The sequence below is a fragment of the Tenrec ecaudatus genome, chromosome 12 (assembly GCF_050624435.1).
Source record: "Tenrec ecaudatus isolate mTenEca1 chromosome 12, mTenEca1.hap1, whole genome shotgun sequence".
Taxonomy (NCBI): Eukaryota; Metazoa; Chordata; class Mammalia; order Afrosoricida; family Tenrecidae; genus Tenrec; species Tenrec ecaudatus.
Window position 1 is genome coordinate 67,207,640 of NC_134541.1, and position 26,198 is coordinate 67,233,837.

A 26,198-nucleotide genomic window follows, 5' to 3' on the forward strand; every position below is an offset into this window, starting at 1 on the left:
AGGATTTAACTGCCACACTTAGATTGTGAAGCCCAATTAACCAAGACAGAATCCCATAGAGTTAAAATTGTAGCTATGTTTCCCCCCAATTTATTGGGAGCCCTTACAGATATTGTAACAATTCCTAATTCAATTAGATCAAGCACAATTGTACAATTGCTGCACTTTTCCCTCTTGAACTTTATATCAGCTTCCCTTTAACCCCTCCCTCCCCAACCCTACCCCAGGAACCCTTACTCTAAATTACTGTTATTATTTCTATACCTTACATCACCCAATGTATTCACTCACCTGCAATTCTGTTGTTTGTTCCCCTGCATTGTGTGGTTACATAGTCATTGTTATCTGTTTCCTCTTACCTCCCCACTTCCCATACCCTTAGGGAATCATTACTCCCACTACTATTTCTGAAGGGTTATCTATTTGCTGAAGTGCCACATTATTGGAACCATTTTTGTACTGAAGATTTGAGTTGAAGTTCAAAGTCCATTTGAGTAGCTATATTCTTTGAAAGTCGTATCTTGATCTGCTTGCTAATTACTATAACCTATTAACTGGTCTACACCTTTATTTTGGATTCTGTTGTAGGTTCTCTAATCAGGGTCTCATCCATATTAACCTGGTCTGCTGATCTTATACAATAGAGATAGGTATATTGTGTGTATATATGTCCACACACACAAAAGGCCTTTAGACACTTAATAGGTCTTTTTATTTTAGTCGTTTTATTAGGGGCTCATACAACTCTAATCACAATCCATATATATATCCATTGTGTAAAGCACTTCTGTACATTCATTGCCCTCATTATTCTCAAAACATTTGCTCTCCACTTAAGCCCCTGGCATCAGGTCCTCATTTTTTCCCGTCCCTCCCCGCTACCCCATCCCTCATGAACCCTTGAAAATTTATAAATTATTTTGTCATATCTTGACCTGTCTGATGTCTCCCTTCACTCACTTTTCTGTTGTCCGTCCCCCAGGGAGGAGGTCACACGTAGATCCTTGTAATCGGTTCCCCCTTTCAAACCCACCCTCCCTCTACCCTTCCAGTATCACCTCTCACAGCACTGGTCCTGAAAGGATCATCCGCCCTGGATTCCCTGTGTTCCCAGTTCCTGACTTGCAAAGTAGAATTGGGATCATCATGGCGGGGAGAAAGCATTTAGGAACTAGAGGAAAGTTGTATTTTTCATCGTTGCTACATTGCACTCTGACTGGCTCGTCTCCCAAGATCCTTCTGTAAGGGGATGTTCAGTGGCCTACAAATGGGCTTTGAGTCTCCACTCCTCACTTCCCCTCATTCGCTATAAGATTTTTTTCTGATGATGCCTGATACCTGATCCCTTCGACATCTCGTGATCACACAGGCTGGTGTGCTTCTTCCATGTAGGCTTTGTTGTTTCTGAGCTAGATGGCCGCTTGTTTACCTTCAAACCTTTAAGACCCCAGAAGCTATACCTTTTGATAGCCAGGCATCATCAGCTTTCTTTGCCACATTTGCTCATGCACCCATTTGTCTTCAGCGATCGTATCATGGAAATGAGCATACAATGATAGAATTTCTTGTTCTTTGATGCTTCATAACTGCTCCCTTCGGCACCTCGTGATCACACAGGCTGGTGTGCTTCTTCCATGTGGGCTTTGTGGCTTCTGAGCTAGATGGCCACTTGCTTACCTTAATAAGTCTTATAATAGATCTTATTGTTTCCATTTTCTGGGTCATGTATGCCTTTTATACCTTACAAACCGAATGAATCATGTGCCACTACAGATAACAGATCTACCATATTTGCTCAAGAAAGTCCAAAACTTAAATCACCAATGTGTGTACCTAACAGGGTTAAAGTCAATAAGCTTTGCAACAAAATAATAAACCTTTATTAAACAAAAATACCAAGATGCTAAGCTATTGCTTCTCAACATATCCTCCTTTAAGTCTATACATTTCTGAAACAAGTTTCCATCTCTCTAACCCTTCTGTGAATTCTGCACTTTTTCAATTACACTACATCAAAAGAGTAACTTCAGCATCCCTCGAGAGGCTCAAATTGGGTTCCTTTGAAATGTTGGATTTGGTAAAAGAAGCCTCAAGAGACAAAATTAGGGCTGTCGGGTGAATGGAATAAGGTTTCCCATGGAGATCCTTGTTGGACAGTCCCTCCTACTTTTGAAAAACGAGCAGGTGCATTGTCATCGTGGGGAAAATAGCCTGCTGTAACTTCCTGCCTTTTCTCATCAGTGCAGTTTTTCAGTCTCTTAAAACTTCTTTATATGAAGACCCTGTGATTGCTTTTGTTTTTCAAGAAAATCCATCAAGATTTTCACAAATCTATCACTTTTGGAATCTCAAGACATAGTTGCCATAACCTTCTGATCTCTGTGCTTACATGTAACTGGAACCCTAATGAGACATGTGTGTTACTGAGATAATTTGTCTGCAGCTATCCACAGATCACAGAGGAATGGTTAAGCATGGACTAACCAAGGCACCTATCAACTGGAACCCTAGTAGCAAACACTTTCGGACTCACCCACATAGATACAGTAAATCATGATTTGTGTGTTCCATATCATTGAGTTTACTTTCTTGCTAAAAATTTACTTGTGATCATTAAGTCAATCATGGCAGTTTCCTGGTTATTTGTGGCTATACACAGAGCTGTTACCAGCACTGCTCAGGTTGCTAGTGATGTTCTACCTTCTGCTTTCAGCTTTCACACTGCAAACAAGTGTCCCTTTAATGATTTATAATTACCATGTTTTTGGATTTTTGTGATGTGGGCGTGGTAGTAGTATGTGACTGTTTAGAATGATCCCCAAACAGTGTCCAAGTGCCATCTAGTACTGAGTCCATGAGACCTGTGCTTTCCACAAGGGGAAATGTGTTAGATAACCTTTGTTCACGTTTGACTTACAGTGCTGTTGCCTGAGAGTTCAATGGGAATCAATTAACATTATATAGTAGAAAGGTGTATTTAAGCAAAGTACACGAAAACAAGGTTATATAATGCTCGGTTGATGAATAGACCAGAGACCTGCAGGGACCCAATCCTGAATTTCCCTTGGAGTAGTGGTTAATGGTCCAGTGCTCACTAATTAACTATGCATGGTGGCTTTAGGGTTCCAAATTATCACAAATAATGGCAATGGACTGTATTCTCATTGTTAAAAACTTTAGATGTGATCTTGCTTGAGGGATCCATGAATGTAAGTGATGAGTGTAGTAACAGAAAAACCTCTACACTTGATAGAGTATCACATTCTCTTAATTTTTTTCTGCCATACCATGTAAAGATACGAAAAACTAATGAGTAAGACATGTCAATAAAAATCATAGTGAATGAAGGGGGAAGTGCAGATTGGAGACCCAAAGCCCATTTGTCGGCCACTGGAGATCCCCTCACAGAGGGGTCTCGGGGAGGAGAAGAGTCAGCCAAGGTACGATGTAGCACCGATGAAGAATACAGCTTTCCTCCAGTTCCTAAATGCTTCCTCCCCTACCCCCTCCCCACCTACCATGATCCGAATTCTACCTTGCAAGTCTAGATAGAGCAGCGGTTGTACACTGGTGCAGATGGGACCTGGAGGCACAGGGAATCCAGGGTGGATAATACCTTCAGGACCAGGAATGTGAGGGGTGATACTGGGAGGGTAGAGGGTGAGTGGGTTGGAAAGAGGGAACCGATCACAAGGATCTACATGTGACCTCCTCCCTGGGGAATGGACAACAGAAAAGAAGGTGAAGGGAGACGCGGGACAGGGCAAGATATGAAAAAATAATAATTTATAAATTATCAAGGGCTCATGAGAGAGGGAGGAGTAGAGAGGGAGGGGGAAAAAAGAGAACTGGATGCAAAGGGCTTAAGTGGAGAGCAAATGCTTTGAAAAATGATGAGGGAAAAGAATGTGCCGATGTGCTTTATACAATTGATGTCTGTATGGATTGTGATAAGAGTTGTATGAGTCCCTAATAAAATGTTTTAAAAAATTTAAGATAAGAAAAAAATGCTATACATTACATGGCTCGGTGCTGAAAACAATCAGTAGACACACTATTCTGAGTCAGGTCAGTATGTGCATATGCATGTCCATCTAAAAGATCTATGAATTTTTTTCAAAAAGAACTTTTATTTTATGAAGTCTATTATGAACAGTCTGAATAAAAAAATTCCCTTGAGCAATAAATGTTTGTTAATAAAATCCCATTTTCATTTACAAGATACCACTTTTGAATGTGTGTTTTAGTAATGGTTGATCAGTAAAAAGATGCTCAAATAATTTACAGGCTATTGTGTGCCATTTGAGTTGACTCTGACTCGCATCCTCCTGTTAGAACCAAGAAGAGGTGCAGCCCAGACTTCCCCAGACTGGACTCCTGTCAGGAGCAGGTGGCCATCTCTCTTCTCCAGCAGAGCCCTCCGGGGGGGTTTAAATAGCTCACCAAGTGCCTAGCCATGAATTCAGCAAACAAGGAGGACAAGTGGTAATGTGCTCTTGGTATGTGATGACCACACTGGTGGTAAGCCTGCCACCTGCTGCTTGTCAGTCAAGTATAAGTTAAACCATAAGGCTGGAAACCTTGAGACACTCTTGCGTTTTCTATGATGGTATGGATATCCACAGGCAACAAAGAAAGTGTGAGCTTCCCATTTTTAATTAATGTACGAATGTCTTTCCCCTTTAAGCCCTATGACCTTTAAAGGGGGTTCCCAGGAAAGACTTCTCGAGACCACTCACCATAACCTCGGTGTTCCTGAGCACATTCTGATATCCAGCTGGGTGCAGAACAATGCCGCTAGGGTTGGTGTAGACTCCATGGATGTGTAACACGCTCAGCTTCCGCTTCTCCTGAGCCCACTCGAGGACCTGCATGACACAAACACAGCTCACCATCCTTGACTTCAAGGTCACAAGGGACAAGAGGCTACTTTGGAGAAATAGTCTTTTTAAAAAAATAGTTTTATTCGCATATACTTCACATATCATATCATTTAATTATTAAATCATATTAAGAAGATTTGTGCAATCTTCACCACAATCAATTTCAGGACATTTTCTTCTCATACTCATTGTTGTTAGCGCCCCATTTCCCCCCATCAATCCGTGCTGCCCCCTATCCAGTCACTGTCTCCATAGAGCTCCCCATCCTGGATTTCATATACAGAAAATCATACAAACCAAACACAATCATACTAAATCATACAAAGCAGCAAAATCCCAACAATGACTAGATAAAGCATACAAAAACCTCAATCGAAGAGGAAGTGGAAAATATTAAAAACTGATACAATATTAAAGTAGGTCATATGACAGGGTATTAGATTTTAACCTAATGACATCTGCAATCATCGACTACAATGCTCTCTATCATTTCAAACTATTCATAAAAAAATTCACATTTCTAAGCTATTCATAACCCTTGCCTATGGGAGAGGCAATTCACCAAAAGCTTGATTCATGTGGGGATCCTAGCATTCTGCAAACTGGTATTCACAATTGAAACTCTGGCACTATTCCCTCCTTTGGATCTGGGTTTTATAATTTACAATCCTGGGATTACATAGGCTACTGTGCTTCTTCCATGTGGACTTCACTGACACCTTACTTAGATGGGTGTTTGAACGCAAGCACTTCAGACTCCAGACTCTATTCTTTCTATCAGCTGCTAAGCACCATTTGCTTTCTGTGGAAGGAGGGAGGTCAGATGCTCACAGGCATCCTCCCCGAGGGTGATCAGTTGCCAGACTGCAGTAGGTCCACTCCCTGCTGTTAAATTCCATGGACGCCTGCAGTCATCTATTTGGTTCCAGTAGGTGGGGCTTACCACCCTACTGATAATGGTTCCTATGGAGATCTAGAGAATAGGTCAAGGTCCTAAATCTAGGATCCGCCCATCTTGTCACAGGTATATCCCCAATCCCTCCTCTTCCTATTGGTGTATGTCCCTAGACCACCCCCTCTCATTACTGTATTACCTATGGCAAAGCCCCTTCCTGTGGCGTATGTCCTCACCTGTAATTAGAGGGCTTGCTGTCCCCGGAGAAGATAAAAAGCCTGGACTAGCATTAAACATCTCTCTCTCCCTCCACGTGGACCATCAGGTGAGGCTGAGGTGAGCATGCTACCATGAATCGTGTCTGACTCCATTTATTTCAATACTTCTCTTCTATCTCATGTTCTCTATAACTTTACTATGATCTTTACTTATTATCGCTGTACAATTGCGCCTACCGGACCGTAATGATGTGTTAGGGGCTGGCTTCCCCTGACAGCTTTCTTCCCCACCCTTTGCTTTAGCGCCCTTATCTTCAGTGGTCTCTTCATAAGGGCGAGCAGGACCAGGTCATAGGAACGAATTGTTCTTAGATTGGGGCTAGAAATCCATTCCTAGATCTACGGTTTATATGTCTCCTGGTTCACTTTGGAAACATCATTTATAATAAAGAACATTAGAAATCCCCTTGGGCATAAGATAAACTCTATTGATAGAGTTTTAATTTAGCCAATAATATAGAATTTCTAGAAAAGTGTTGAAAAAAGGAAACTATAAAAGTATAGGTCAGATAGCAGTACATGAATTGTTGACTTGTACAGATTAACTCTTACGTGCCTGGACAACAGTGGGGGGGTAAAACTAGTCTTTTGCCCTAACTCCCTGACTTCATAATATCAACCAACATACAAAAAAACCGAAGTGATCCAAGCTTCCATTACAGGAAGTTTAGTATCTCTCTAAGGACTCTGAGTCTGGCCACAGGACTCATCATAGTCAGTGCAACAGTAGTAAACACAGCAAAAACAGCAGCCTTACAATGAATGGATGTATGGATTGTGATAAGAGTTGTGCGAACCCCAATAAAATGATTAAAAAAAAAACCAACCAGCAGCCTTCACTGAGTGTGCTAGAGACCCATGTCCTAGCCAAACACCTCTACAAACAAACATGTGGGTGAGACCATTTTATATCACCTACACCTGGTCCAGCAGCCGATTGTAGCCAGAGTAAAACTGCCCACCAAATCCAACTCAAACGGCCAGTTCACATTATCAGGAGCAAATACAATGTCTGCTGTTTTACACTGTTATGTTTCTGGGTAACTTCACATTGCAGCAATGCTGTTGTTTGTTGGCATAGAACAGGTCTGACTCATGGCAACCCTGTCTAAAACAGAGCAAGAGCCTGTCCAGGCCTGCACCAGCCCCATGAATTGTGGTTCACAACTGTGAACCACAAGAGAGTTTTCACTGGCTGATTTTTTGAAATAGATCTTAGGCCCTTCTTTCTCAATTCCTCTTTAATCAGGAAGCTCTGCTGAAACCTGTTCAGTGTCATAGCAACACAGAAGTGTCCAGTGACAGATGGATAAAATAAATCCTTCAGTCACCTTCGAGTTACCTATAGAGTTACCCAATGAACAACCCTTTAGATGACAGTGGCAAAACTAGCCATCAGGAATCCATCTGGATCCATTTTTCCAAAAAGTTAATGTAAGTACAAATTTACTCTTATAATGCCCTGAAGAAATATGGAATGAGAAACATTTAGAACTTGAGAATTAGTAGGTCCCCTTCTAACTACTAGTTGGTGACTTTAAATACTATCCATACTCTGGGCTAAACTACAAAGGCAATCTTGAGACTAAAGGGGGAGAAGAAATACATGTAGTTTGAGAGAGATTCTTAGTGCTGAAAAGGTTCTTAAGATCATGGATACTCACTGGTGACCGTTGGAAATTCCAACATACATGCATACAAACTGTTCTAGCTACTCATTTTTGAACTTCATTTAATGATTTGCTAATTCAAGAAATATTTACTGTGCACCTATTATAAGTGAGTTAAAAAGCACTGCTGCTAGGGTTCCAGTAGATACGAGCATGGGCTTCCTTCCTCCAAACCATGCGTGTCTGCGATCCATGCACAGCTACAGACAAGTCTCTGCAGTAAGGGGACGGCTGCAGACAAGTTCTCAGTAGTACACCTGTCTGCCAGGCCAGCTACATTCAAGTTAGAGAGTTCAACGCAATAGGTTATAGGGTTTTTATTGTAAAGGGGTAATTTTTGGATAGATTTTCTTGAAGGTCTCAGGATGATCAAAGGAGCTTATTATGAAAGTTGTAAGAAAATGGAAAACTGTATTGGTGAGAAAAAGGCCAGGAAAGTTAGAGAGGTATTTTCTTCCATCGTGATGCTGCACCTGCTCATTCTTCAAGATTTGCACGAGATGTCTCAAGAGAATTTCCTCGGGAAACCTTATCCCTTCCAACCTGCAGCACTGATTTTTCCCCTTGCGACTTGTTTGTTCCTCAAAGAACATGTGAAAACAAACAGATTCCAGAGGATATCAAAACTGCAGTTTGATGGACTGTAAATGGAACTGGGTAGAATGCTTTGGGGAGGGATGGAAAGATGAACGATGTCTTCAGAAGTGTATAGATCTGGTGGCAGATATGTTAAGAACCAAGAATTTCATGTTTGGATATACTGTTTATAAAAGTTACATGGATTCTGTGGCAAAAATTATTAACTTATCCTTCTACAGCAGGTACTATTTAAGACATCTATGACAACACAGGTAAGAAAGGCTGAAGGTCAAAACACAAATAGATGAGAATAAAATGCAAGCTGTAGTAACTATTGTTAAAGAACTGGGCAAAGGAAGGAATAAAAATTCAGCACTTGTCTATTCTTTAAATGACCTCTTAGAGGAGTGAAAGAGATACGGTTTCAGCTGAGACTTCCAGGGTGAGAAGGAGCAGTCACAGAGCACAGGAGGGGAATGACAGGAAACATTCCAACCAGCGAAAACCATTTATTCAAATTTGATTTTCCTCCATTTAAAATCCTGGTATCTAAGTCAGCAAAGCCAGGGGATTGGTATCACATCTACTGCTCTGTGGTAATGAATGTCAGTGCTAACCACCTCCCTATTCAAACGCTATTTAGTTGTGCTTTATAAATTGGACATAAAGATAATTTCTGGAGAAAAGCAAAGTACCTAGGGAATATTACAAAAATCACCAAACAAAATCTCACTGTCATCAAGTAGATTCCGACTCATGGCGACCCTATCGGACAGCCTCCCCCTGTGGGTGTCTGAGACAGGAACTCTTTACAGGAGTAGAGTCTCCCATCTTTCTCCCTTAGAGAAATTGGTGGTTTTGAACTGCTGACCTTGAGATTGAAAGTCCAACGGGTAACCACTATGTACTGTGGCTCCTTTACAAAAGGCAGAGAGCATGAGAAATAACATCTTAAATATCCGTCCAGTTAGTTCTTGCATTCACCTATATCCATAATTCAGTAGCACAGCAGATCTTAGATCTGGGCCACATCTGAAAACCAAAAAGTCTGCTGATGCTTCCACTGCATATTGACCTCAATTTAGCATGCAGTTGGCCTTGAAATCCTAGAAAGCTGCTTTTCAGGCAGTATCAAGTAGCTTTCATACATTTCTAATAGATGATATATCACACACACACACATAGTAGGCAAGAACTATAAATCATACTACACTCACCTGATGACTATCACATGTTACAGAGATTTTATAGCTCAAATGATTTCTTGTAATCTTCCTTTATGCCAGGTGCAGTTATCAGAAGTCATAGAACTGAACGTTTTTAAGATATGGTCATTTTACTGCATATCAATAATCTTTTTTTAAAAAAACAAATAAAACTACCACATACAGATATATGAATCTTCCTTTTTAGAGCTCCACAAAAATACTATACAGTATACCAAGTAGAAAACAGATTTTCTGATGAAGATAGAGCTCATTTCCCTGAGGAGACTGATGCTCTTGTTTTTTCCTTTTACCTTTTTCTCATCAGTAAGGTCTAGGGATTCAAGCTGTTTTCCCTGATCTGCTGCATAGAGTTCCAGGAGATTATCAAAATTTGTAGTTAGTACTAGCGCTCCATTTTCCATGAGGTGAAGGACTGACTGAAGTAGCTGTTTTCCAGAATCTTCCATCTTTGACTCCAAGTCATCAAATACTTCATATAAACAGTCCTTGAAAAATGTGGATCGAACATTACTGGTACGCTGGAAAGGAATTTGAAAGAGGAAAATTAATTTAATATGTCTTGCTAGGTTATTTGTTTTAATAATAGTAATAATAAATTCTTAAAGAATATATATTTAAAGTATATATTTTAGACAGTAGTGATAACAAAGGTAAGAAAAGCTGACAGTCAAAACACACAATAGATAAGAATAAAATGGCAAGTTGCAGTAGCTACTATCAAGGAAATGACCTAAAAAATGAACAAAAATTAAGCATGTGGCTATTAAATAAAATATATATTAGCATTGGAGATAATATTAGGGGTAAAATATTAGCGTTGTAATAGGAAAAATGGTAATGATACATGTGACGTTCTAAGCAGAGTGTCACATCATACATCTGCACACAAGCATAAACTCTCCAAATAGGCATATTTATAAAGTAAAGGAAAACAGATATGGCAAAGATCAGGTGAATTAGTGCCAGGACAACAAACAAGGCAGCGGGGTGAAGAGCAAAGGTGCTGCTAGTGCCGTCAGGCTGCTTACTACAGAAGTCTGCACCTCAGGTGTTCAATGACTGGCCCTCTCAGAAACAAACCCCCAGGTCTTTCTTCCTAGGCACCTAGTGGGTTTGACTAACCGCTTCACCGTTTGTAACACAAAGGGACAAGGTGGTGGTTGGTAGGCGCTGTTGAGTCAGTTCCAACACAAAGCTACCCCACTGTACACAGTATGAAACACTTCCTGGTCCTGCACCATCTTCACAACTGTTGTTGGTGTGAATCCACTGTTGCAGCCATGATGTCAATCGTCTTGTTGAGTGTCTTCCTCTTTTTCACTGCCCTTCTACTTTACCAAATGGGATGTCCTTTTCTAGGGATTGGTCTCTCCTGATCACATGTCTAAGGTGCATAAGATGAAATGTTGTGACCATGCTTGCTTCCCAGGGGCATTCTGGCTGTACTCTTCCAAGACAGATGTGTTTGTTCTTTTGGCCGTCCAGGGTGATTTCGTATTCTTCACTAGCACCACAATTTAAATGCATCAAGTCTTCTTCGCTCTTCCTTTTTCAACGTCTAACTTTCACATGCATTTGAGATGATGGGAATGCCACGGCTTGGGCCAGGTGCACCTTACTCCTCAAAGCGACACACTTTTCTGCAATATTTTAAAAAATTCTTTGGCAGATTTTCCCAATGTAATGCAATTTCTTAACTGTTACCTTCATGAGCACTGGCTATGGATCCAAGCATGATGAAATCCTTGAAAACTTCCATCTTTTTTCCATTTATCATGATGTTATCCACTGGCTCAGCTCTGAGGACTTTAGTTTTCTTTACACTGAGTTGCAATCCATACTGAAGACTGCAGTTCCTGATCTGCATCAGTAAATGCTTCAGGTCCTCCTTGTTCTCAGTAAGCAAGGCTGTGTCATCTGTATACCACAGGTTGTCAGTGAGCCTTCCTCCCATCCTGATACAGAGCTAGTCTACATATGGTTCAGCATCTTGGATTATCTGCTTAGCATAGATGAAATAAGGGCAGTGAGAAGATACCACTTAATGGACCCAGTTCCTGATTTCACCCATGATTTTACCATTCCTTTGTTCAAACAACTGCCTCTTGGTTCCTGTGTAGGTTCCACATGAGCACAATGAAGTATTCTGGAATTCTCTTTCTTCTGAAGGTTATCCATAGTTTGTTATGATACAAACAGCCTTTGAATAGTCAATAAAACACAAGTAAATTCCTTCCTGGTAGTCTGCTTTCAGCCAAGATCCATCTGATGCAATGTTATTCCTTGTTCTGTGCCCTCTTCTGAATCTGCCTTGAATTTCTGGCAGCTGTCAATAATGTGATGCTGTACAGGTAGCTAGCTGTCTTCCAAATTTCTTGGCACATGTGAATGAGTGCTTCCAGTATTTCATCAGCATGCTGAATTATTCAATTGGTGTTCCATCAATCCCTGGAGCCTTGTTTTCCACTACAGCCTTCAGTGCAGCTTGGACCTCTTCCTTCAGTACCACTGGTTCTTGCTCATATGCGACCTCTTGAAATGGCTGAAGATCAGTTAGGTATTTTTGTTACGAGTGGATGTGCTAGTTCCTTCCAGCTTCTTTTGATGTTTCCTGCAGCGTTCAACCTTTTGCCCATATAACCTTTCCACATTGTAACTCCATGCGTCATTCCCTATTGGGTTTCCAACTCCAGGTCTTTGTATCTATCATCACACTACTTTACTTTGTTTTCTCCAATTGCCCTTTGAAATTTTCTGTTCAGCTCTTTTACTTCATCATTTCTTCCATTTGCTTTTAGTTATTTTCTTTGAAGAGCCCGTTTCAGAGTCCATTCTGACATGCACTTTGATCTTTTCTCTCGTGTCTTTTTAACGACTTTCTTCGTGTAAGGTGTTTTGATCGTCATCACACAACTCTCGGTCAACAGTGTCGAATGCACCAAATCGGATCTTAAAATGTTTTTGAAATGTAGGGAGGATAAAGTCAATGTGGTATTTTGGCTCTAATTGGATTTATCTTAATTTTCTTCAACTTCAGCCTGAACTTGCATAAGAGAAAGTGATGTTTTGTTCCAACGGTCAGCCTCATTTGACAGATGATATTGATCTCCATCGTCTCTTCCCACAGATGCAGTCCCATTTGTTCCTACCTAGTTTACTTGGCAAGGTTCAAGTGTACAGTCACCATTTATCATACATACTTGAGTATAAGCTGATCCAAATATCCACTGAGGCACCTAATTTTACCACAAAAAATGTGCTGATAAAAAACTCGGCTTATACTTGAGTATATATGATATGTTGCTGAAAAGTTATTTACAATGAAGAAATCATTGCCCTTACAAAACTCTTACCGTGCAAGCTCGTTACATTTCTACCACTAAGGTGGTATTCTCCAGCCACTGTTCCTTCTGTTTCCAATTTTTGTATTCCAACTACCAATTATTAATGCACCTTGACTGTATGTTTGATTAATTTAAAATTGAAGATGTTTATAGAATCTTCAATTGCTTTATCACTAGTTCTAGCGGTTGCTGCATAAATTTGGCTACTAGTTGTATTAACTGGACTTCCTTGTATACACACAGATGTTAGCCTATCACAGACAGGTTTGTATTTCAAGATAAATCTTAAAATGTCCTTGTTGATAACGAAAGCAATGCCATCTCATTTCAATTGGTTATTCCCACCACAGTTAAACCATATGGTTGTCTGGTTAAAAATGGCAATATAAGTCTTTTTTTTCAGTTAATGCCTAAGACAGCGATCTTTCTGTAGTCCACTGAATTTTTAACAACTTCGATTTTCCTAGATTTATGCTTCGTACATTCTACTTTCGGATGACTAATGGATCCTGCAGCTGTTTCTTCTCATGTTGAGACACGCCCCATCTGCCCCCTGTTGGCTGCCTTTGAGAAGGCAGTTCCTCCATTTGTATTTCAAGTGCCTTTCAACTCCAGTGGCACCATACCTGCTAATTTCCCCAGCTGGAGTTAAGATTTTCTGGGTCTAATTCTTCACTGTGGGATTAGTGCCAGGGCACTCTATCTGACAGCGTTCCCCTCCGATTAGTAAGGTTTTCAGTGGCTAATTTCTCAGTCGTGGGCAGTCTATCCCTTCTTCAAAGTCTGTTCTTCATCTGGAAGACTCACTGGAACCTGTTCACAGACAAGCAGCGGGATTTGAAATGGGAAAGTAAATAGGTAATGTGGTCTATCAAATAGCTTGGCTGCTAGTCAAAATGTTGGCAGTTCGAACCTAACAGCTCTGCAGGGAAAGATCTGGGGACCTGGCTCCTGTAAAGATCACAGCCAAGGAAACCCAGTGCCAGTCTACTCTGCCACCGGGGTTTGTCATTGAGTTGAAATTGATTCCACAGTGCATCAGAACACTCTCCCCCAAAGCCCATTCTAATAGACACTCTCAGAGGAAGAATGGCTTTTAAAGGTCTCAATATTTCTCATTTTCACTACAAGTAATTACTTGCTATCAAACCCTAAACGCAAACGTGTTCCACTTGAGTCAATTCTAACTCATGGTACCCCGTGAGTCACAGAATCACAGTAGTTGCTTCATAGGCTGTTTCCCCCTGTCCCAGCGATAATCTTTATGGAAACAGTTTGCCTGACTTAATTCCTCTGTGTCACCAGGGGGATGAACCAATTTTGCTCTAAGTGATAGACATTTAGCTCTTCTATTTTTCCCTAAAGTAGTTCCTCTAGCACACATCTGAGCAGATGAAAAACACAAACAAAACACCCTTTAAATTGGCCAGTTTTCTATATTCTCAAACTACGTGTTAAAATAAGGAGCACTGGTGGCAATGTCATGTAAGCGCTAGTTGCTGACCACAAAGGCACTGTAGTTCAAACCCACACACTGCTCGACAGCAAAAAGCTGCAGCTCCCTTACGCTGTAAAGGTTACAGCCTCAGAAACCAACCCTATGGGGAGTCAGTGACTCCGTGGCAATGGTGGGGTGGCCCAGAGATGACCCCTGGCCTCTGCCCAGTGGTGAGAGTCCCTGCACTTCACCTGGGTTTCGTCAATCACTGTTCCATGCGTGTCTACCAGGCGACAGCCCCTTATTGTATACTGCAGCCAGTGAGTTCAATGCTTCAATTATCAAGTATTAACAGTTCATAGGTGCTACAGTTTATTGTGCCAGCCTGGCCGATAAACACAAGTAGGATTAACTGAAGGGCAGAGGGATAAATGGCTCGGTGAGCCTCGCCTTGGTTGTTCTGTGCCTCAGTTTAAAGGGGTACACTACCTGTGGGATGCCTAGCCTGTGGACTGTGTCACTGTAGGTTGAGGTCCCTTTAAGCCCACACGATTGGAATGTTCATCTCTGGAGCTGGGGACTGACAGTTGATGACAGTTGGGGACCTGCCTTGCTGTTTCCTGCCTGGGTATATATAGCCCAGCTCTCTCTACAGAAGGGGACTGGCAACTGGCAGCTCTCAAAACTTGAAGGACTGCTAGTGTCTCACTGCTTTATAATTTAATTGTTAATTTCTTATATTATCTATCTGTATATTATTTAATGGTTTATTTCTTGAATTATATATCTATCTTTATAAATATATTTATATATAATTACTAGCAATCTGGTTTGTCTCTCTAGAGAACCCTGTCCAATACAATAGGCAATGAATATGACTTAATCATATGGAAGAATCCAATTAGAAACAGGAGGGCCTTATAACTCTAGTGAATTTGCACTACATATAAGAGTCAACAACTACTGAATGCCGGACACTTAAAAAAGTTCTTACATGCTGCCCCCCAAAAGTCTATCGAAATTACACAATCATTCATTATTCTGTGATCCATCCACTTCACTTCCAAGAATATGTCCCACAAATGAAATGCCAAATGACTGCTTGGCGGTTATCTGTGTTAGCACATGGCTGGAAGCCAGTAGCTGCATGCGAAGATGGGAATGAAAAGACCTCCAGGACACACTGCTCAGTGAGCTAAACAAGGCACAGGACAGCGTGCGACCAGGCTATCCCTGAGTTGGGGTGGAGAAGGTGAAGCAACGCAGTGCTGGTGGTGTGCAGGGAGGAAGCAGACAGGGACACAGGTAGCAAGGGGAGGTCTTAGAAGCTTTCTGATTTCTGCACTGTGCATACATAATCTATTCAGAGACACTGTTTCGATCCCAAACAGAATTATTACGCACACAGATAATAAAAAGGGGCCTGGGCGGGTAGTTAGGTCATCATGGATGTGGAATATAATTTCCTGATTCTAAGGGGGTAAAAAACTCAAGAGCTACAACCTGCAAATGCATTCTCTAAGCCACTTATTCATCGATTTTTTTTTAGTCTCATCTGTTTACGTTATTTAATCTTGACTAGGAACATAGAGAGGAAGGAGAGTGGCTTCTAACTCCATTACGTTCCTCGGATTTAAAATGAGCGGTAAACTACCCACCAGTGGCCTCTGTAAGAATAGACAAAGGGGTGAAAGCAGACATGGGCAAATTCACAGATCAAAGGAACCAAATTCCCTTGCACAACCTAAGTCATTTTCCAATTCATTTTAAATGATAAGCTGAATCTACTGTGACTTCACTTCCTTCTACATTGCAGCTCCTTTCTTTCTGCTTCCATCCACACCATCACCCACTGCCATCAAGTCGATTTCAACACACAGTGTGACCCTACAAGACAGTGAAGAACTGCCCCATCAGATGTCAGATAATCCTTATAGGAGGAAACGGCTGTCTGTCTCCCATGGGGAGACTGGCTGCTGTGTTCAAACTGACAACCTGGTGGTTTGCAGCCTAACTCCATACACAACGAAAACAAACTCTCCATAAACAGTGAAAAAAAAGCAAACACTCTTGAGTCCTCCCCTCCCCAAGGTTAGCATTTATAATGAAACTGCCATTTGTCAGACATTTCATATACAATATCTCACTTATTTGGCACAAAAATCCATGAATTAAGAACTATGCTCCCAGTCTTACAGGGGTTAAAAACAAACAAACAAACAAACAAACAGATTCTGAGAGGTTGAGGAATATGCTCAAGGTTACAGGACATTTAAATGATAGTCGTCCAAATTCTGAAACCCGAGCACATTACACTGAAGCCACAACATCTCTTTCCTACTGCTACAATATCATATACGGCAAGTCTCATTTAACCCCAAATCCCTGTACCATACCCATGCCCCAGAGGGATGAAAATCAAGTCATATGGAAAAATCAATCTAATGGACTAGTGTATCATGTAATCAGTTTCCACGACCCTGAGACTACAAGAATAGGGTCACATTTGAAGGTCTCAGGAAGGATGGGTGAAAATGTGGTACAAAATGCAAATCATGAGAAGACTGGTGGGACCCGCCTCCAAGAAGAGGTCTGAGTCACTGTCATGTCTGGCACTGACTCACCTCCGATGTTTACGATCAAAAGGTACCAGTGACCCAAGGACAAAAGACAGAGGGTTAGGAAAGGAGGAGGCTTATTGAAAGTAGGAACAGAGGGCAAGAGTGATAAGTTGAGAGAACCATAAACATGAGTTGAAACAGAATGTGTGTGAACTGTTGAATGTAAACCTAAGATCTGCTGTGCAAATCTCCACCTAATTCACCATGGAATGTTTAAACATAAAAAATATAAAGTAATCCACAGGGATCCTGAAGACCCCTTCAAGCAATCTGCAAAATAAAACTTACTTGCAAAAAAATACCACAAGACTACATTTGCCTTTTTTCATTGTGTTGAAAGATGCGCTGATGGCACGAGGAAGGGAAATGTTGGGGAATCTTCGGTGCCTTGGCATGAATTGAGGCAGTGCAACCAAACCTTGGCAGTAAACATTCTACACTCCACCAACAAGGGCGCGTTAGAGGGAAAAAGTGCCAAGTTCACTTAACAATGTCTTCAGTGAAGCAGCACAAATCATTGTCTTCAATCCTCACCCTTGCAGGCCTTTTACTCTTTTGGGAAATCAAAGAGAAGTGTGCATAAGGCACTCGCAATACGGAGGTTTTGTGTCACCTTGGCTGGGCCAGGGTTCTTGGGAATTTCTAAGCAACCCTCAGGGATGTGATCTAACCAATGTAATCAACTCCACGATGGGAGGATATAGCATGATATAATCAAGCAGTTGACCGCATGGTCTTTCTTGGGAGAATGTCTATTTCAATTCCTTGCTCATGATTATTTTGTCTGCATTATCGAGCTATAAGTGTTCTTCATTTTGGACACCAGGGCCTTAACAGATATGTGATTTGTAGGTTGTCCTTTTACTTTCTTGAGCACAAATGTTTTTATTTTAACCAAGTCCCAATTATCTTGTTTTTGTCCACTTTTACTGCTTATGTTTTTAGCATTATACCAACAAATCCTTTGCAAACTTTGAGGTGGTAAATATTTAGGTATACGCCTTCTTTTAAAGGCTTTATAGCGTTGAATCTTTTTAAATTTAATATTACATTTGTATCTTAGATCCATTTTAAGTTAATTTTTTGTATTGTGTGAGTTGGGAGAGTGTCCTATTAGCTCTTTCATTTAATTAATAATTTTATTGGGGGGGGCTCTTACATATCTTATAACAATCCATCATTCAATTGTAGTAAAGCACACTTGTACATATGTTGCCATCAACACTCCCAAAATATTTTCTTTCTACTTGAACCCTTGGTATCAGCTCCTCTTTTTTCCCCTCCCCTCCCACCCTCGTGAATCCTTGATTATTATTGTTATTTCGTATCTTATGGTCTCTGTTGTCTTCCTTCATCCACATTTCTGATATTCGTCCCCCTCGGTGGTGGTGGTGGGGGTTTATATCCAACCTTGTGATGGGTTCTCCCTTTCCTGCCCCACCAATAAACTCTTTTAAATGGTGGGGAACGTCGGTATAAGGCCTGAAATAATTCAGACCAGCTAATATCACATGCCTCACCAAAAAGCAGTTACAGCCATCACATTGTTGTTGCTAAGTACCTGTATTAGACAGGGTTTTCTAGAGATATAAAACCAGATTGCTGATAATTTTATATATATCGTTATAAAGATAGATATATAACACAAGAAATGAACTGTTAAATTATATTCAGATAGATATATAATACAAGAAGTGAACAGTTAAATTATAAAGCAGTACAAACGGCTCAGTGCAACTCACTCCCGTGAGAGAGTTGTGAGACACTGGCAGTCCTTCAAGTCTTGAGAGCTGCCAGGTAGTCCTCTGTAGAGAAAGAGCTAGGCTATCCCAGCACAGGCAGCAAAACAGCAAGGCAGGGTCACCAACTGTCAGTCAGGTCACAACTGTCAGTCCTCAGCTCCAGAGATGTAAATTTCAATCGTGTGGTCTTAAAGGGACCTCAACTTACAGCGACACAGTCCGCAAGCTAGGCGTCCCACAGGTAGTGTGCCCTTTAAACTGAGGCACAGATCAAACAAGGCAGCCGCACACTGGTCCAATGATTAAAGAGCGAGAGACAAGAAAGGCGAGGCTCACTGAGCCATTTCTCTCTCCTCCCTTCAATTAATCCCACTTGCGTTTATCGCCCAGCCTGGCACAATAAGCTATCTCAGTACCGTTGAGTCGGTTCGACTCATATCTACCCTAGGGACAACAAAACAAAGGCTGCCTGGTCTAGTGCCACCCTCACAATTGCTCATCAGTGTGAGCCCATCCATGCAGCCACTGTTCCAGCCCATCTTGTCCAAGGTTCTCACCCTTTTCACTGCCCTGTTATTTTACCATGCATGGCATCCTTGCCGGAGATTGCTCTCTCCTGACAACATGTCTAAAGTACACGAGAAAAAAATCCCACCACACTTGCTTCTAAGGAGCATTCTGGTTATACTTCTATAATAGATTTGTTTATTCTTTTGGCAACCTACGGTACTTTCAATATTTTTTTGCCAAGATCATAGTTAAAATGAATGAACTTTTCATGTTGTTAGGAGAGACCAGTCCCTGGAGAAGGGCATCATGCTTAGTAAAATAGAAGATCAGGAATAAAGAAGACTCTCAAGGAGACGAATTGATACAGTGGTTGCAACAATTGGCTCAAACACAACAATTCTGAGGACAGTGCAGGTCTGGGTAGTGTTTCTGTTGCACATAGGTTGCTATGGGTTGGAACCAACTCTGCACATAGCAACAATGCACACGTATCTGTATCCACATAAACTCATAGATACAATACAGCGCATAGGTGGCACAAACATGGCTACTTCTTGTACTTCATCAGAACACCTCATGGGCTTGAAGGCTTAGGACTGTAGTTTGTGAGGCAAATCAGTCAACTGACATAATATCTACACGTAACGTTTACATTCTATATCCTAGTCTGGTGAGTAGCATCAGTTGTCCCATTAACTCAAAAGCTTACATGTGACCATCTAAGATAAAACTTGTGCCTCTATGCATCTGAATTAAAAGAGAAAGAAACCAACTACTCAGAGAAGACCCTAGACCACATGACGAATGGTCTACACAAACAACGGCCTTATTTTACTCTGAAACCAGAACCAGATGGTGTTCAGCTACTGCTGTTGACCATTCGGCTCAGGAACACAACACAAAGAAGCTGTAGAAACTTTATGGGGGGGTGGGAATTCCATTATTTAAGAGCAATAACAAGCCCTTGTTAAGGTACAGCAAGAAGATGGAAATAACAAATACTCACTGGTGGAAGAATGGATACATTTTGATTCATACACACAATGGAAGATTATGTATCAAAAAGAATAACCATGAAACACCTCAGCACATGAATGGATCAGCACACTATGCTGAGTGATATTAGTCAATCACACAAGAACAAATGTCACCCAGAACAAAACATCATATCAATGTGAGCTAGGGGGAGTGCGGAGTGGAGACCCAAAGTCCATTTGTAAACAATTGAACATGCCCTTACAGGAGGGACACAAGGAAAAGACGAGGCATTCAGGGTGCAGTATAGCACCAATGAAACTTACAACTTTCCTCTAGCTCTTTAATGCTCCCCATCCCCCCACTATCATGACCCCAATTCAGCTAGACCAGAGCATGCACCTGGGTACAGATAAGAGCTGCAAACACAGGGGATCCAGGGCAGATAAACCCCTCAGGACCAATGACGAGTAGTGATACCAGGAGAAGGGGAAGATGGGGGGAGAAAGGGGAAGCTGATCACAATGATTTACTTATAAGCCCCCTCCCAGGGGGATGGACAACAGAAAAGTGAGTGAAGGGAGACATCAGTCAGTGTTAAGACATGAAAAAAAAAACCAAACTTATACATTATCAAGGGTTCATGAGGGAGGGTTGTGAAAAAATGAGGGGCTGAAACCTAGGACTTAAGTAGAAAGAAAATGTTTTGAAAATGATGATGGCAACTTATGTACAAATGTGCTTGACACAATGGATAAGTGTATAGACTGTGATAAGAGCTGTACGAGTCCCAATAAAATGATTTTTTAAAAAGAACAAATATCATGGGACCATTGAATCAAAGAAAAAATAATTAAGATGAAGGTTTTTCACATCAAAAAAAATGATTGACTATTATTTTGGGAAGAGAGGGAAAAGAAGGACCGGGGAAGGAAGCAATGGGCTAATGGTGGGACAGGTGTTCACTAAGGTGAAGGCGAGGCTAATATTCCACAGGAGAGAGAACATAAAAGGTGTGTGAGGGAGAAATGGGGGGAAGCAACTGGCAGTTGTGATAAGTTGTTTAAATTGCTGAATACAAAAATGATGATCATAATGTAAATGCCCACTTAATTCACAATGAAAAGTTAAAACAAACAAACAGAAAAACCTGTTCTTGTGAATTGGGTGAAGGTTTCCCTCTGCCTCCTTTACCATTGCTCCCCTTCCTGAACCTTTCTGAAGGAAGCGTGTCTTTGGGTAAAATGCTGCCCGTTAGATGGCAGAAGAGTCATTTTGCTAAAGCAAGTCATTATTTCCCTTGCAGACCTGCTTATTGTTTGACTCACAATCGAGCTCTGGGAAGAGTTTGTTTTCAATCTGAAGGGTGACTAAAGGCCAAAGCCTTGCCGGTTTCACAATAGCTTTACTTCCATGTTTCCAAGAATGTTTTGAAGCCCTCTTGTAGACGATTCTTAATAAGATGGCAACAAAACATAGACAAGAACTCAAATTCTTTTTCTTTTGGTTCAAGAAACTCAAGTTTATTTCTGCAAACACAAGACAAAAAGAAACGGTGGGTTTGGGTCACCTACAAACTGCTTTAAAAATTCCAGTGAGAATCAAGCAAGTTATATTCCCTAAAATCTGTGACAAAAAAACGTGAAAAACAAACAAGCGATACCCCAATCAATATGACAAAAAAAGCAAGTTTTACAATATTCACAGGAGGTAATTAATACCCACATTTCTACCAGGGTTACCAGCCCTCCATCCCCTGAGGCCTTCATGTGCCACTCACTGTTTCCTAAGTGAAGGAAGAGCTGGAAACAGTCTTATTGTTCAAGCTTAAAAGGAATTCTTACTGTAAGGCTGGTACATTTTGGCTTTCTAACAAACAAAATGTTAACTGACGTTATATTTCTAGTATTTGATAATCAGCAGGCTAATTCTTTTACCCTCTCCATCACTGCCAGCATGTCAATTACAACTCATAGCGGCCCTGTGGGACAGCGTAGAACAGCCCCTGTGGGTTCTGTTACTTTTCATTTGTTTAATAAACGGTTTTATTGGGACATCACACAAATATCATACAAATCATCATATCATATCGAGAAGGGTATAATCAATTTTAGATCATTTTCTTTTTTCTTGTATTCCTGGTAACTCGCTCCCAGTTCCCCTCAACCTCCCCTGCCATGCCCCAAAGAGCCATTAATCCAGTTACTGTGTCTATAGATTCACCCATCCTGGATTTCATGTAGAAAATACATAAAAATACAAAACAAAGAGTGAAAAAAGCTAACAATAACAAAATTAGTTAGGGAAAGAAACAGAAAATATTAAAAACTAGAGCAACAATAAAATGAGTCAAATGGGAGATCTAATGATAAGGTGTTAGATTTTAACCTAGTTATATCTGTCATAATCCACTTTCCAATGCACTCTGTCTGACAGCAAGGCGGTTTATGTCCTTGGTCTACGGTTTCAAAGGGGGGGGGGGATTCACCAGAGGCTTCATCCACGTGTATTTCCCCTTCACATTTTTTTCTTTTTAAAAACTGCTAGAATTTCTAGATGTGAAAAACAGGGGATCACAGCAGATGTTACATTTTAACCATTCAATCAGATGTTACATTGTACAAATCCTCTCTACAACAATTTCTGCCTGATGACTGGACTGTTCACATCTCTCAACTATGGTCCGAGGGAAGTCACTGGAGGTCTGATCTCTGTGTAGATCCTGCACATTCATTTTGGACTTCCACTCTCATCCATAGCCCTCTGCAAATCAGGAGTTCATAATTTCAACTCTGATAGTCTCTCCTTCCGATTAGGACTATAGTATTTATAATCCTTGGGTCCCACAGATTGGTATGCTTCTTTCATTTGGACTTAGTTGACACCTCCCTTAGACGGCCGCTTGTTTGAAGACAAACATTAAGACCCCAGACCGCTATTCTTACTGTCAGAAAGGCACCATCTAGTTACATCATCACATTTTGCTCTAGCACCTGTATCTTCAGTGATCTCTTCATGAGGGTATGTATCAAGCAGGGACATTTCTTAATAACGAGTTACTAACTGTTCTTAGATTGAGGCTAAAATGAAGTACAAGCCCCCAATCTACTCATGTATCCATGGTTTATATATGCCTCGGTTTCACCTTTGAGACTTCATTACCCTTTCATGTTAAGCATCATCAATCATCTCCCTGGATAAGGTCATTCTGTTGATTGTGTCATTAATTCAGTCAATGGTAAAGAATTTAAAACACAGTTGAGAAAAGAAGATTATACAAGCACAGGCTGGTTATAAACCGCAAGACATGAACAGATTAAATCTTAAAGTGACTGGGTACTGTTTACACAATGAGGTTGGCGGTAAGACAAACCTTTCAGTAACATTCGTTGACAGTAGCAGCACCCGGCCTGCCAGATGAACACGTCTTAATAAAACAAGATGGGCATTGAAGTGGTAGGGAGATGGCAGTCTGATGGCTGTCAGTTTTATACCCTTAGTATACCTCTCTTCTGTTACTTCTCATACCGCGCAGTTTCAGCCCTAAGTTCAAAAGCTACAGGTGAGTTTGAAGTAGAGCCCAGTTCACCTACTGGGATTTCCACATTGTGTACTGCTGTGGCCTATGAAGGATGTTGTGCACCTCAAAACACAGGGTCTAAAGTATCATTAGTGGATAGCACCTGGCCTGGGTCATCAGGTCTGAACAGAAACCAGGTCTAATATGCCCAATGAGGACGACAGCACCAGGCATGTTCTCCCCTTTGGTTCCATGTAAGTGCTACGTGTTTTTTTGCATTGGGAGTTTGGACCTCCCCACGCCTACCAACAGAAACACACTTGCCTTCTCAGAGACAGAAGTCAAATTCTTAAAAAGCCCAGATTTACTGGATTGTTTATGATCAGAGGACTCTCTGAGATTATCACTGAGAAATCTTTAAAACTACAAACCAAACTATTTCCTAAACATCAAAGTGGCTAACATCAAATAATACCATCTGTGAGCTCGGTGCTCCTTTAGAAAAATCATCTATAAGAGACCAGATCTTCAAAAGCAAATATATGGCAAAGGGGCAGGGAGAGTAGATTACTGGAAACGGAACAACCAGAATGGAAATAATGAAAATGTAACCAAAGTCACTGAATAAATGGTGGGATAGAAATTGCTAAACTGGAACCTAATTGTTATGTGAACTTTCACAACAAACAAAGTAAAATATTTTCATTTAAAAAAGACATTAATATGTATGGATTGTGCTAAGAGTTGTACAAGCCCCCAATAAAATGACTGAATTGAAAAAAAATCTAGATCTAGAGGAGGAAAAAAAAAGACATTAAAAACTGGTCTGTTTAATTCATAAAATGGTAGGAATATCTCAATCTTCTGAGGTTCCCTAAAAGTGATAGATGTCAGAGACAAAGTTTTTATAACAGTACGTCCAAGGTAAATGCAACTTAATTACCACCAACAAAAATAACTCCGAGTGCAAAAATAGGCCAATAGTCTCATTTGTATACATATAAAGAAGTCGACATTTCTTCTCTCTCTTTCACACGCACACACACAGAGAGAGAAAGAGAGAGAGAGAGAGAGAGAGAGAGAGAGAGAGAGAGAGAGAGAGAGAGATCGGTTCATAAGTAGGGAAAAAGTAGGCTTCATAAACAGATATTTTGCTAAGAGTCAAATGTGATGCAAAGCCACAGTCTAGGAAAGCACATCCCCGCTACACTCGGCATGCGAGTCATGACTGTGACATTTCAAATGTCCTGCACACAGAGGGCTACTCACAGGAGACAGTTTCTGGATGAGGTCATGGGCAACATGGACAAGGTTCTTGTCTTCATGGAGACACTTCTGAAATTTTTTGCTCTCCTCATCTTCTAGAAGATCAAAATCAATGGCGGCATCCAGTAAGGCCTGAATCAACCCCTTCCAGGATTTTAGGGCTGGAACTTGAGGGGCAACCGCAGCACTGATGCCTGTTCCAATCACCAGCACAAGCTCCCGAGGCTTCTTCGTCTTCAAGCTTGGAAGCAGTTTCCTGAAAAAGTAAAATGAGCAAGGAAGTGAGAATTTCCAACATATATGATGTCAATGGAAAGACACTCTGACTGAAGTCAGGGGTTTTGTTACAGCTTTCAGAGTCACAAAAATGACAAGGGTCAGTTCCTGACATTTCTCCCAAATGAGCTGAAGCAAAGGGAAGATTGCTGCGCTAGCGCTCGATAAAAGTAAACTGATCTCGGACTCCTGAAAGGTAATCGCGAAATCAATGCTTTCCTTTCTATTTCTCTCATCTAAGAAAACCTACTACTGCTCGGAAAAGATTCGACTACATTACAGCTCACAGTTCTGACAATTAAACTCTGAACTGATATTAAATTTCAAAGAAGTATGTATGATCTGTATTCTAGGAAGAGAGAAAAAGAACATCATGAGACATGTAAAATATAAAATATCATTCAAAATTTTAAACCAAGTTTTGTGAACACAATAAAAATGATCCAGAAATAGTCAATATGGGAATTTGCCCCTTGGTGCCCTTCACGTCCTCTCACAAAGGAACATAAACTGGTCATCAGGATTCTGAAAACACAGGAACCTAAATAAACAACAACCAAAAAGTCTATTTAAGGGCCCCGTTAGAAAGTGCAAACATTGTTCTCTCACCATGCGTGCCGAGTAAAGACAGACTTCTGTCCTAAAGCTTTTGTGTGAGATGGAATGCTTTACATTGTTGTGTGTTTTGGGTCTGTCCACCCCCTACCTAAAGGTATATAGCAAAGTCCCTGTTTGAACGTTTCTTTACTTTAATTACCGCTGATGGTATGCTTTTAGAGAAGAAATCACCTTTCCCAATCTTGTGTCCAGATGATAATAAGACAAATAAAAATGGCATCAGCATGCTGGTATAATTTTTTAAAAGGTGCTAACTCTGGATCATGGGAAACTGGTTTGGGGTACACTTCTAGAATCAGCTTCCTTCTCTTCAATGACTGCAGTTGTTCAACAAACCAGGACTGTACAGGAAAC

General features: G+C 40.8%; 1 protein-coding gene across 2 annotated transcripts in view; it reads right to left on the reverse strand.

Moving 5' to 3' along the window:
• FAM118B (family with sequence similarity 118 member B) overlaps positions 1 to 26,198 on the reverse strand; it is a 62,664-nt gene that overhangs the window by 3,484 nt on the left and 32,982 nt on the right. For both annotated transcript variants that reach the window (XM_075564111.1, XM_075564110.1), the window contains 3 exons: positions 24,954 to 25,206; positions 9,825 to 10,052; positions 4,740 to 4,868 (listed from right to left, as the gene is read on the reverse strand). In XM_075564111.1, coding sequence (XP_075420226.1) covers positions 4,740 to 4,868; positions 9,825 to 10,052; positions 24,954 to 25,206 — 610 coding nt within the window. The remainder of the gene's footprint in view (positions 1 to 4,739; positions 4,869 to 9,824; positions 10,053 to 24,953; positions 25,207 to 26,198) is intronic.